The 11691-nt window shown below is 37.8% G+C and overlaps 2 protein-coding genes across 5 annotated transcripts in view; one reads left to right on the top strand and one right to left on the bottom strand.

Moving 5' to 3' along the window:
- Nucleotides 1–2134: 2134 nt before the first annotated feature.
- Nucleotides 2135–9930, top strand: LOC109030035 (uncharacterized). 4 transcript variants are annotated; one of them, XM_019040779.2, is made up of 6 exons: nucleotides 2150–2468; nucleotides 3339–3399; nucleotides 3972–4042; nucleotides 5050–5153; nucleotides 6079–6164; nucleotides 7962–9930. In XM_019040779.2, the coding sequence occupies exons 1-6, from the start codon at nucleotides 2391–2393 to the stop codon at nucleotides 8057–8059; spliced, it is 498 nt and encodes a 165-aa protein (XP_018896324.2). In that variant the 5' UTR covers nucleotides 2150–2390; the 3' UTR covers nucleotides 8060–9930. The 4 variants fall into 4 exon arrangements, with proteins under 4 accessions (XP_018896326.2, XP_018896325.2, XP_018896324.2 ...); XM_019040778.2 differs by having other exon boundaries at nucleotides 2157–2468; nucleotides 8096–9930; XM_019040781.2 differs by lacking the exon at nucleotides 5050–5153 and having other exon boundaries at nucleotides 2135–2468.
- Nucleotides 9931–10004: 74 nt separating this feature from the next.
- Rsph3 (Radial spoke head protein 3) overlaps nucleotides 10005–11691 on the bottom strand; it is a 41488-nt gene continuing 39801 nt past the window's right edge. Inside the window, exon 4 of the mRNA XM_019040748.2 lies at nucleotides 10005–10519. Within this exon, the coding sequence (XP_018896293.2) occupies nucleotides 10373–10519 (147 nt within the window). The 3' untranslated portion in view covers nucleotides 10005–10372. The remainder of the gene's footprint in view (nucleotides 10520–11691) is intronic.

Raw genomic sequence — 11691 nt, 5'->3', positions numbered from 1 at the left:
TGCTATAGGAAACAACTGGACTGATGAGCGGCTCTCCTCTCTCGTTCTTTTCCCTCCCTTTTCTCTCTGCTGTGTTCCCTCCGCGAGCGCGGTCCGCACTTGTCTCCGAACCCAATGCTCACGCTCCGCTCTGCGCCGCGCGCCGTGCCTCTCCTCTCTCGTGTACCCTTTGCCCCTTCATCATTGCACCAGGTTCTCTCTCCTCACCGTAAGCAGATCATCCAGGTTCGGTAGCCGGTGCGGACCACGCGTCAAAGGATGTTCTCTCTCCGCCGCGCCACATGCCGCTGTCGGAAGCCAAGCGCCCGATACTTATTTGCGATCTACTATTCTGTATTCTCGAGTTATTATATATTGCTTCCCACATTCTTAGCCATAATTTATTAATTGTTTCAAAATATTTTAGGGTGTTCGGCGAACACTGCGAACCTATGGACGCCACGCCACTGCTATTCATTACCATACCTTTAAATAGGTAAAATTCGATAATCGATCATTCCCGCCTCGCCACTGGTTGGTATCCAATTTTATGAGTTGAATGTGAAAACTTTCAACGCGTGCGCTTTGCGAGAAGTTTCACAGACGGAACATCGAAAGTTGCGCTTGACTTTTGACTTTTACTGACAGTGCTTCAGAGGAATTGAAGGAATTCTATTCTGTGGAGTTTTGAGGAGGTTTGAAGCAAAACTTCAAAGGCTTAAGTCAGACGGCTCAATTCGAAAATGCTGACTCCGTGGTAATGGAATGAATCGAGAGAAAAATAGGGATTAATGTAATCCTAAGTATAAGTCCTCCTCAAGTGCATGTAAACCCAACTCGAATACGTGAACGGACAGTAAACTCGATAGTTATAAAAATCACGAAAAGTTTACTCAATGAGCTGGGGAGGAGGGTCTGTTGGCCTACCCTGGGGGTCATCGAGAAAAAAGTGACAAATACAAAAAAAAAAAAAAAAAAAAAAAATTAAATTTTACAAATTAAATGGAAACCTTTTTTATGAAATATTCGAGTCAATGGAGTTTACTGCATTGATTCATGCTGTGCAAGTGGGATGGCGTATGCAGTGTTTTTGGTCGGTATTTTACACTAAACTCTGTAGCAATGGTGTAGATTCGTAATAAATGCGATTTTGATTGGTGAGTTAGGTACTTTAAAATATGCATACATATATGTACAGATAACAGGGCCGGATTAAGGGGGTGGCCACATGGGCCGCGGCCCATGGCGGCAAAATTAGGAGGCGGCAAATTTTGCAATTTTTTTAAATGCAGGTACAAAAAAATCGGATTCAGAAAAAAATTACAAACAAGAAAGGTGACAAAATCTCTCATGTCCTGAGAGTTCATTAATTACTAATTTTGTCGTATTTCGGTGATACAAAAGACTGCGCACCTTCAATTAGTTGAGTTAAGAGAGAAACCAAACACGTAATTTGGCCTGGAGCGGCGCGGCGCAAAGAGAAATGATGACGAGGACTTGAGATGAAAAGGAGAAGCCCTCGACGCGGCGGTCGGCATGTAACACATATTAGCGCCTACGAGACTACATGAATACTTCACACATTGCGTCAAACACAGTACGGTCAACGTCAACAGCGGTCGGCGCGACGCGGCTTGAAACGCACAGTGCCTACAAGACTACATGAATACTTCACGTATTGCGCCAAACGCAGTGTGGTCAGCGCGGCATGGCGGCGGAAGTTAAAATTATTAAACCACATTCATGTTTGTTCTTTCTTAATTTTTTAGTTCGTTTCTTACAAGTGAAAGGCCTTGTCCCCACAGAGATAGGTTTATAGAACTGAACTTTCGCGCGAAGTTTCGTGAACTTTTGCTAGTAGTGTTGACAGGGCTTACGCAAAAAATGTGTCCAACACGAGTGAACGCGTCTTATGCACCCTTCTCCCTCCGGCACGTTCACTTGATGATTTTTATTGATGTTTCAAAATGAATGAGAAGAGGGCGGCAAAATACAGGTGGACCATGGGCAGAAGTAGGTAAATCCGGCCATGACAGATAATATAGTGTCATCGCAACGGGCTTTGGTACTACAGCTGATGTTGGACACTCTAATTGGCATTTGCCCCCTTCGTTTCTCCATAATTTTAACCTCAAATTCTAAGAAAAATGCTGGGTGTCCAGTGGCCGTAAACGTGCTTTTGTCCGGTCTGGATGGATGCTTCATTCAGAAAGAGCACGCGGTATGAACTAAAATAATTGCCTGGTAACAGATCACTTTTGAGCAGCATAGCCTCAAAATGATGTCCTACTTTGTGTGAATGTTTACGCAAAAAGTGAACTATAGACCCCGCTAATTTTAGCGGTTTTCCGTTGTTACTTTGTTTTGGGTTCACTTGCAGTTTAAAGCTTCCTAAGCGATTATTTCAGATAATGTGCAGGGTCTGGTTCTGTAGCGCATGCGGTCAATCTTTGCCAGATGGTCTAAGATGCATGAGTCTTTTCGGTGCAGTAAGTATTCATAACCTCCTCCATTTAGATTTTTAATTAAAATATGTAACTCGATATTTATTTTACAGAATTGTAGCAGAATGGAGCCGATCAGGCCCATTTGATAGCTAAAATATTTTGTGTTAAACTGCATCTCATGGGGTGCGGTGACTGTTTGTCTTCCTATTCTTGTACTTAGGTGCGTACTGGGTGAGTAAATAAATAAATACTTGAATAGATTTTCTGCCTCAGTGTGAAAGGTTGTGAAATTAATGAATTAACTATGAATTTTTGTGTGAAAAATAAGAATTTTCAAACATTTTGGAACTACTATCATTCAGCCACGTCTTGTTTCTGCATTCAATCAATTTCAATTCAATTTCATTCATCAAAGCCCATCAAATGTGCCCACTCACTGTTTATGATAGATGAAAATGATTTAGACAAAAATTATTTTAGCATTCTTTATTTGCGGATTAAACTCGGTAGAAAATTGGACGATATCACAAGAATCAGCCTAATCAGTGGCGATTTTGCAAGTTGGCATCACTCTTTTTCTCCACTTGAAATTATTATAAATATATCGATTTCAGGTGCTGCCGGCTGCCTCACCAATAATCGATTGTTTTGCATACATTTAAATGGAGGAAACACAGTGCTGCCAACTTTCAAGAATCGCCACTGCACTAACGTAGCTTGATTTCTTCTCATGTTATATTTTTTTTTCACAAGGAAGCCAAGTATCAAATTTGGCTCGAGATTTTACAATTATATTCTCCATTATGTAAGAAACATTTGCATGTTTTTCGCCTATCCAGGCATTGCGATTTTCTGTGACGAGTTTTTTTTTTTTTAATTCCTAATTTAATGTATGTGTCATGTGTTTTGTAGTGGCTACTGATTTTAGTCGGAGCGGCAACTACCATAGCTATGGCCATTCAACAAGGAAGTTGTAAGTACTACAATCTCACAGATATTGCTATGTAAATATTAGCAAGAAACTGGAAACTTTTAGCAACCCACTATTAATTGCTTGACAGATGTTTGCTTTAGCTGCAAATACACGTTACTAGATTCTTTGAGTTTCCTGTCGCGGTCCATGTTATAGATTTCGACTTGTCACGTAACTGCTTTAACATTTTTCAAAATTTACATTTTTCAAAATTTCTCGAGGGAACTTGTGATTCCTTTAAAAGACGTACTTTCGTACTTATGTTACAAAATATCCTTTGCTTTTGCGACCATGACATCGGCATGAAGTTTTATACAAAACTTTCAATCACCAGTGTTACCATATCGTTGTTCCTAGATAAAGTAGCTCCAGATTTAAGATTTAGATGTACACTAAAGAGTTAAAGTCAATTGAATTGTTTAAAACATTGTAGGTATCGATTCTTTGGGTCTATCTGAAAGTCAACCATGCGACCATTGCGACTCTCGCATTTCCAAAGGTTCCATTTTACAACTAAAATTGGAAGTTTTTTGTTCTTTTTAGTTACTTGAATTCTTACGTCCTTGTTGCAGATTACCTCCTGTTGATAGCTTTCGCAGTATCAGCACTTGGGTACATATTTACGTATGGTGGCATACGCGTGGTAAGTGGTAATTTATTTCAAGTATGATTACCGATGGCAAATTTTACCGATTCCTCGCGTACTTAATACTGTAAAAAATAAGAATGCACTCTTCCAATATTCAAGATAACTTGAGTCAATTGACTCGCAGATCGATAGCAGGTCATAAGTAAAGATCTTGGTTCCTAATTTGCCGAAAGCATGTCACATCTCGACCAATTAAAAGACTTCTGGGTCCTCCATTTTGAGAATAAGAACTACCGGCTTATGACAAGTTGACTGTTTGTTAAATTTCGACTAATTATGATACTATGAATTGATAAGAACGATTAAAATAAATAAATAAATATATAAATAGATAGATAAATAAATAAATAATATAAATAAATTAATAAATAATATATAAATGAACAAAAAAGTAATAACTACATGCGTAGTCTCTCTGCTACAGAAAAATAATTAGATACGTACACATTTTTATGTACGATTCTCATTGGCGGATCCAGCAAATTGGCAACACTGTTTTTATCCATTAAAACTTATGGAAATGTATCGATTTTTGGAGGGACCAGGTGCCCCGACAAGGATCGATTACTTAACATAGGTTTAAATGGAGGGAATCCGTTGTTGCCGAATTGCTGGATCCGCCCCTGACGATTCTGCTTTCAAATTAACCGAGCTTTCTCAATAGAATAAATCTGATAGAGAAATGAGGCTTAAGAGGTGATCTGCCGTGCTAAGGAAGAACGCCGTTCGAGCATTTGAATGTTGCAAAATTTCCTTCGATGAAATGTTCATTTTGTAGGAAAGTTATGAAAATTTTGCTTTGAAAGTTTTAGGAGCTTTATAAGCGACACTGTTAACAAAATTATCTGAAAAATTGGAAGAAAAATATTCTCAAGTTTACCAGGAAATTCTTGTTTTATCAAGAAAGTCGGCAATGCCTGAAGGTTCACACGGCGTTTTTCCTCAGCACGGCAGTAGTTAATGCCATTTTTTTTACATACTTTCCTTCTGTAATTCCACAGTGTTCGCCCCTTCTCATCTTGGTCGGGACGCTGATTCATTTCCTTCTCCTATTCTTGATACCTTTTGCCATTTACCTGCTCCTCAAACCCGAAATTGACAAAATGTAAGTTTATCTCGTTTTAAAAGCCATTTATACAGGTGTGGTGGTGAGTTTTTTAAACATTGACTTCAAACTGTCGGTCCGTTTTGCAGATCTAAAAAGTGCGTTATGAATGAAAAGTTAACGCATTTATTTTAAACATGTCTCGATACTGTGAAGATAATGCGTAGAAACTGTAAAAAATTATATACCACGAATCTTGCCTGTGAAAGAATCGAAATTTATCGAGGCAGGCTGCTGGACCTAGAATCAACTTTTGCACTGTCCTTAGTCATAGACTTGTATTTGTTCCGACGAAATAGCAGTCACTGTTTAAAGCACAATAAATTTATAAAAAAAAATATATAATACGTTCCAAACATGTTGGATAAATCGCGAACTCCTAAATTGGACCAATTTTATACATATAATAAAAAACGTACCGTGTCGCATCAAGTTTGAACCAGTTGCGATACTTGAAAGTTGGCAACACTGCTTTTCCTCCATTTAAACCCATTAAAAATATCGATTTTCGGTGAGGCAAGCTGCCTCACCAAGAATCAATTTTTTTACGTACATTTAAATGACAGTTAGACAGACAGAAAGACAGTTTTGCCAACTTACAAGAATCGTCACTGGTTTGAACAACCACAAAGAAAGAGGTTTACTATTTTATCCCACCATCAGACTTTAGGTCGAAGACGGAGCTCAACGACTAGTTTCACATTATAATTATTTTTTCTCGACTTTTGTCTCTGAAAGTGTGAATTGACGACTGATGGAATTTAAAACAACTTCCTACTAATTTTTTATTTCCAAAATGCGACTTAGTGCTTTTTGCTAAGCTCAGTCCTATTTTGACCATGAGTGATGGCCTTTATGATTTTTCGTCCTACATCTTCTACTTGGTGTTTTCGTAAAATAAGTTTTTGTTTCATTTTTCGGGCAGGAAGAGCGGTTCAAAAGATGCTCCATTCAAAGGGACGCCAGGAGCAATCCTCCTCGGTATCGGGATCGCAAATGCAGTATACTGGCGTAAGTCTGAGTCCCTGCATTACTTTTGCTTAGTATGAATCTAATAAAACCACATAAAAAAGCTGTGTTTATATGAGCCCCCCCTCCCTTCCAGGAAATCTCTTTTCCCCCGTTATTTCAAAGAGACGTCTTGTCACTTCAAAGAGATTTCCGGTTGACTCGACGTGAATTCGTCACCTTCCGGCCAAAGTATCACAAGCGCCATGCAACGTTTCAAAATTTCCGTCACCGATTTATTTTTTTACAGAGAAATTGTCTGTCGAACCTGTTTAAAAATGCCACTGAATTTTATCGGCGGTACAAAGAAAATTCAGTGAAATTTTATGACAGCTTCGTTGAAAACATTTTCTGTAAACAAATATAATGGCGCCGAAAATTTTCAAAGGTCGCACGGCGTTTGTGAAACTTTAGCCGGAAGGTGACAAATTCTCGTCCAGGAATTTATAATAATTGGACAAAATTTTCCCTGTGAAAGGCCTTTCTGACCTAATTCGCCACGGCCTAAAAATTAGAGAAGAGGTGTCGATAAAGTCCGTTTTTGGGCCAATCCTAGCTGAATGTCCTCAGCTTTACAATTTTTTGCTCATTGAAGGCCTATATTTTACAGAATGTACCATGATTTGGTCAATTCTGCTCTCTTTTCAGGTCTAATACTGGCCTTAGCATGGGTCTGAGGGCTGAGGTCGACTGCAAACCCCACAAATCCGCATTTTCCGCCAAAATCGGCCTTCAAATCCGTGCTTGTGCCCAGGAAGAGACCCGAGCAGAGACCGGAAATGACCAAATTATGATGCATCCTGTAAAGTATAGGACTTTAAAGAGTGAAAAATCGTAGAGTTGGGGACCCTCAGAGGGTGAGCCCAAAACGGCCCCTGTTGATACTCCTCCTTTACAAAATAATCACTTAAACTTGAGTGAAGGTAGCGAAAACAATTTATCATTAGTCAAAAACCGACGCCATGATAGATGAAATTAAAATACTTTAAACTTTAATGAATTCGGGAGTCGAGAGATATTTAATGACAAAGAAGAGCCGTGGACTAAAACTGGAGAAACTAAAAATGAAGGAGGAACAAAACACTAAAAATGAAAAACTGTTTGCAAAAGCGTCAATTGCCGTACCGATTGCAAAAGCCCCTGTAAAACGCCTTCAATCAAGGCGCATGCAAATGTTGTTGCAACCGTTTGGGTTCAACTACATGCGGTCAAAATACAGGACCTTGTGAGTTGAATACGAAGACCCCCTTGGTTGCATTACTCTAGTTGCTCTCTTCTTTACTTATTCATTTTTCGTTTTAAATTTTTTAATACTGGAATACCTATTTTGAGAACATAGACTTGTCACTCACCATAGTGAGTCCATTAGGTACCTACATTTATCAATATAATAAGAGGCGAGAATCAAGTCCTTAAAACTCACATGAAAAACCGAAACGTTTTGATTGTCATTTTTAGAGGAAACTAAATACAAAATTTCAAATATCTGCTCCGAATTTTTCGTCCTAGTCCCCGGCCGCTTGGGTTTTATAAATATATCATTTTATGCTTTGTTTTTGTTTCAATTGAATAATAATCAATAGTACTACAACGAGTACTATTCAATAGTTTCAATTGAGTATTACTGTGTACTCGGGCAAAATTTTTCGGTTTTTGATGTATGTTTTTAATAGCCGCGATTTCCACTTTCGAATATATTCTATTGTAAAATTTATTTTATGAAAATGTCATGGGCTGCTGGTAAAATTTTTCTCCTCATAATGAGTTCAACTACTGTGATACAATTTGTTTTATTTTCAGTTTGGGGAATATATTACACCTTGTCTGGAAGCAGTACATATGCTTTGCTAAAGCGTCAACAATGCCCTCCTATATCTAATGATTGCCCACTGTTTTGAGTTCAACCATTGTCATGGATTTTGTTTTATTTTCAGTTTGGGAATTTTATTACACGCTGACCGCAAGCAGTGCTTTCGCTTTGCTAAACCGTCAATCATGCCCCCCATGCTCCCCATGCCCCCCTGTCAGGGGAACCTGTTAGGTTAGGTTCAACGATGTGTCTTGAAAGATTCAGTCCACCCCGATTAAGCATTATTTTAATCTCTGGAGGAATGTTTTTTAGGCTAATCCTGTTGCAGTAATCGCTATTGGTTACATGCACTTTTTTTTTTTTTTTTTTTTTTTTTTTTTTTTTTTAACTATCGTTTTTTTTTTTTATTTGTATTTATTGTATTCCTTCTTAGTTGATATCCTGATGAAAGTAAATGGGTACCGCAATCCCTGAAATCGTCGCTCCTCTGGCGTAAGGACTAGATTTCCGTAAGAGCCCCAGAAAGTATAGACTTACGTGTAAAACAGAGCTCACATCGGAATTGAGATACGCCCTTACGAGAGTGGAGCGACGAAGTAAGAGGAAATCTCTTATCATATCCCAGCGATAGACTGATTTAGTGGTTCAGACATTCTCTTGCTTTTCAACACATCGATAAATCGATGGTTCAGCGTAAACAATTACTTAAAGTTCGAATCCTGCGCCTAGTATTTATGGTGTCAATTTATCATGAAATAATCGTTTATGTATTATTAATCATTTTACGACACCGCCAAGTTCAGACATTTCAATTACGAGAATTGAAGATTGCAAGATTTGCCTTTGATTTTGGTGTTGTATATGTACTAGGGAATATTAGAATTTGGACCCGTTTATTTTTACTCTGGGAGTAAACTGATTATTTTTCATGCCTTTAATTTTAATGATTCTGTTCTACAATGATACCATGTTCGCATATTTTTATCATAAGATAAGTGAAAATTAAAACTGCTCTACCACCTTGCTGCTGATTTTGTTTTTCTTGATTTATTTGGTATGTCCTTCAGTTGTTGAATTTTGCGTTGCATATTGAGATCTTTTGGCTCAAAATTCATTCATTTTTTCACTAAATAGAAAAACAATTTATCAACTCATACATCAACACGTTAAAATCTAAAATTTGCAGCAATATGAGCAATTTTAAAAAAATGTTAGCTCGTCTGACAATAAGAAAATAAACTCCTGCTATAGTTAATATTTGAAATGAAATTCATTGTTGAAGAATAAAATGTCTTATTGGAAATACCTACCTCTGAAGCTGGTTATATGCGTTTTTAATGTGAAGACATTTTTGAAGATTTAGATTATTCTACAGACGTTACAATAATACTCATTTTTTCAAAAGATTTGACTAATAAGTAACGGATGAGGCGGGAGGCCCTAGGTTAGTAGTGGAGCGAAAGGTATAAATGTATCCCACCATTACTCCTCTCGTGCCTCTTGATCATAGGCGGTTCTAGACCTTCATGCTTGGGGGTGCCCAGAGGTGGAAAATGTCGGAAACCGACCCCGAAGGGGAAGGTCGCTCGGGGGAGGCCTAGGTTTCGGCCCTCAAGTTTTATCCCTTTTCTACCCTCCTTTCTCTTTTTCTCTCCTTCCTTTCTACTTAAATACCTATAAATTCAATCAGTGGCGTGGCGTGAATTGCGATATATCGATTGCTATGCCATTTAAACCTATGAAAAAAGATCGATTATCAGGGTGTTGGCAGCGAACACCTTAGTAATCGATTCTTTACCATAGCTTCAAATGGCGAGATATCGATAATCGATTATTCACGCCACGCCACTGAATTCAATGTAGAAAATTTTTAGCAAAACTTTCTATCAAAACTACAATCTTACCATAAAAAAACAGTAGAATCTTTGTAAAACACGGCTATCAATATTAATTCTGGTTCCGATAACTGTACTTAATTTTTGCTTGGGGTGCCCGGCACCCACTGGCACCCCGTAGAACCGCCTATGCTCTTGATCATAATTCAAAATAGATAAATATGCAAAATTTAATATTGGATTTAAAAGAAAATAGTTTTAAATAAAACACAAGAGTAAAGAGTATATACATTTTTCATAGGCATCAAAAATTTGATTTGCATACAAAACGTCCCGCAAAGAGGATCTCTTTTATGAACTTTTCATCAAGCTATAATAAAAGTAGGTAGCACAATGTTTACACCTTTTAATCTGCACCCAATGCTCTATAATTATTCTCAATTTATGTTTTTTCGTGAGAAAAAGCAGGAAAAAAAATCTTGTACTTCATTATGAATGTTCAGACAAGCATCCAGAAGCAGTCACTTATCGGTCTATTTGATATGTCAGTTAGCGTGTCAGCATTATCACCGCGCTTCATTTTGTGTCAGTTTTTTCGGAGTCACATTGACTTTCAGTTGATTTTCATTCATTATCTCGAGGAGAGACTGGTCTAAAGTTCTGCTCACGAGAGCATCCACGATAGGTTTCAATTCCTCTTCAAAGTCAAAGAGCTGCAAAAAATAATACCCAAAATCATAAAATCCGATCTACACAATAATAAAAGGAAAAAAAATTGCCACCCTCCGTTTTTCCTACAAAACCATTTTTTCTAGAATACCTTTTTATTACACCTTTTAAAAAACACCATCAGAAACCGCTCTTGATGAAAACTAGTTTTCTCCTGAAAAACTGGAATAGGCGATAGAGATCAGAGGTAGTTTTTCTATTCAGCGGGGCTATTTACAGTCCTGCCAACACATACATGCAGCAATGCAGCATGTAGCGGGGATAAAGGCTGTTTCCGTACTTTTTTTATTTTTTCAGGAAGCATTAATAATCAACATTGTTATTTTTGATTGCATATGCGAAATTTTGACCTACTCGGAACTGTTGTGCTACTTACGGTAACCAGTGCACCGAGGCCCCTCTGATGAACTTCTTATTTGGTCCATGAACTCATGTTGTTTACATACTTGCATATTTCCATACAAAATATAGCCAAATTTCCCTTCCCTCCTCTATGATTGAGTGTATTCTTGCTGTAACGAAACTCGCAAAGATATTTCCTCAAGGTGGAATGGAGATAGCCGACATAAATTTGCACCCAAATCAAAAAGGGAAAGGGTCACAGACTATTGAACGACAGAGCACTGTAGAACGCTAATTATGTTATTGATCCCAATTCCGCACTGAAAACAAATTCTCGGCGTTTTTACGAAGGTCCGTTGGTACCTTCACCATCTCACTTTTTTTTTACCAATTATTGGTAATTTTACCAAGACAGACTGGTGAGTTTACCTAAAAACCGGTATTTTTACTGTTTTTTCCAGGTAAGAATACCACTTTTATTGGTAATCAATTCCCGGTTACTTTGCCGTTTTATCTCGGTAATTCTACCACAGTCGGTAAAAAATATTGGCATTTTCACCGGGGTCCAGTAAAATTACCGAGAAAGTTCAATAACTTTACCCAGATTTCTCAGTAAAATTACCAATCCCATAAATGGTAATTTTACCAAGAAAAAACTGGGATCAAATAGAACCCTAAATTCTTGGTAATTTTACCCTTTTCTTAGTAAATACACCGAGATTTTTTTTCAGTGCAGTCGCGATGCCCACTTGGCAGTTTGCATCGCTAATTTTTCTGAATTGAAATCCACTGTAAATACTTGATTTTAGGTGAG

Source organism: Bemisia tabaci, chromosome 7, assembly GCF_918797505.1.
Source record: "Bemisia tabaci chromosome 7, PGI_BMITA_v3".
Classification (NCBI taxonomy): Eukaryota; Metazoa; Arthropoda; class Insecta; order Hemiptera; family Aleyrodidae; genus Bemisia; species Bemisia tabaci.
The sequence above is the reverse complement of the archived record's forward strand: the minus strand, read 5'-3'. Positions and strand labels throughout refer to the sequence as shown.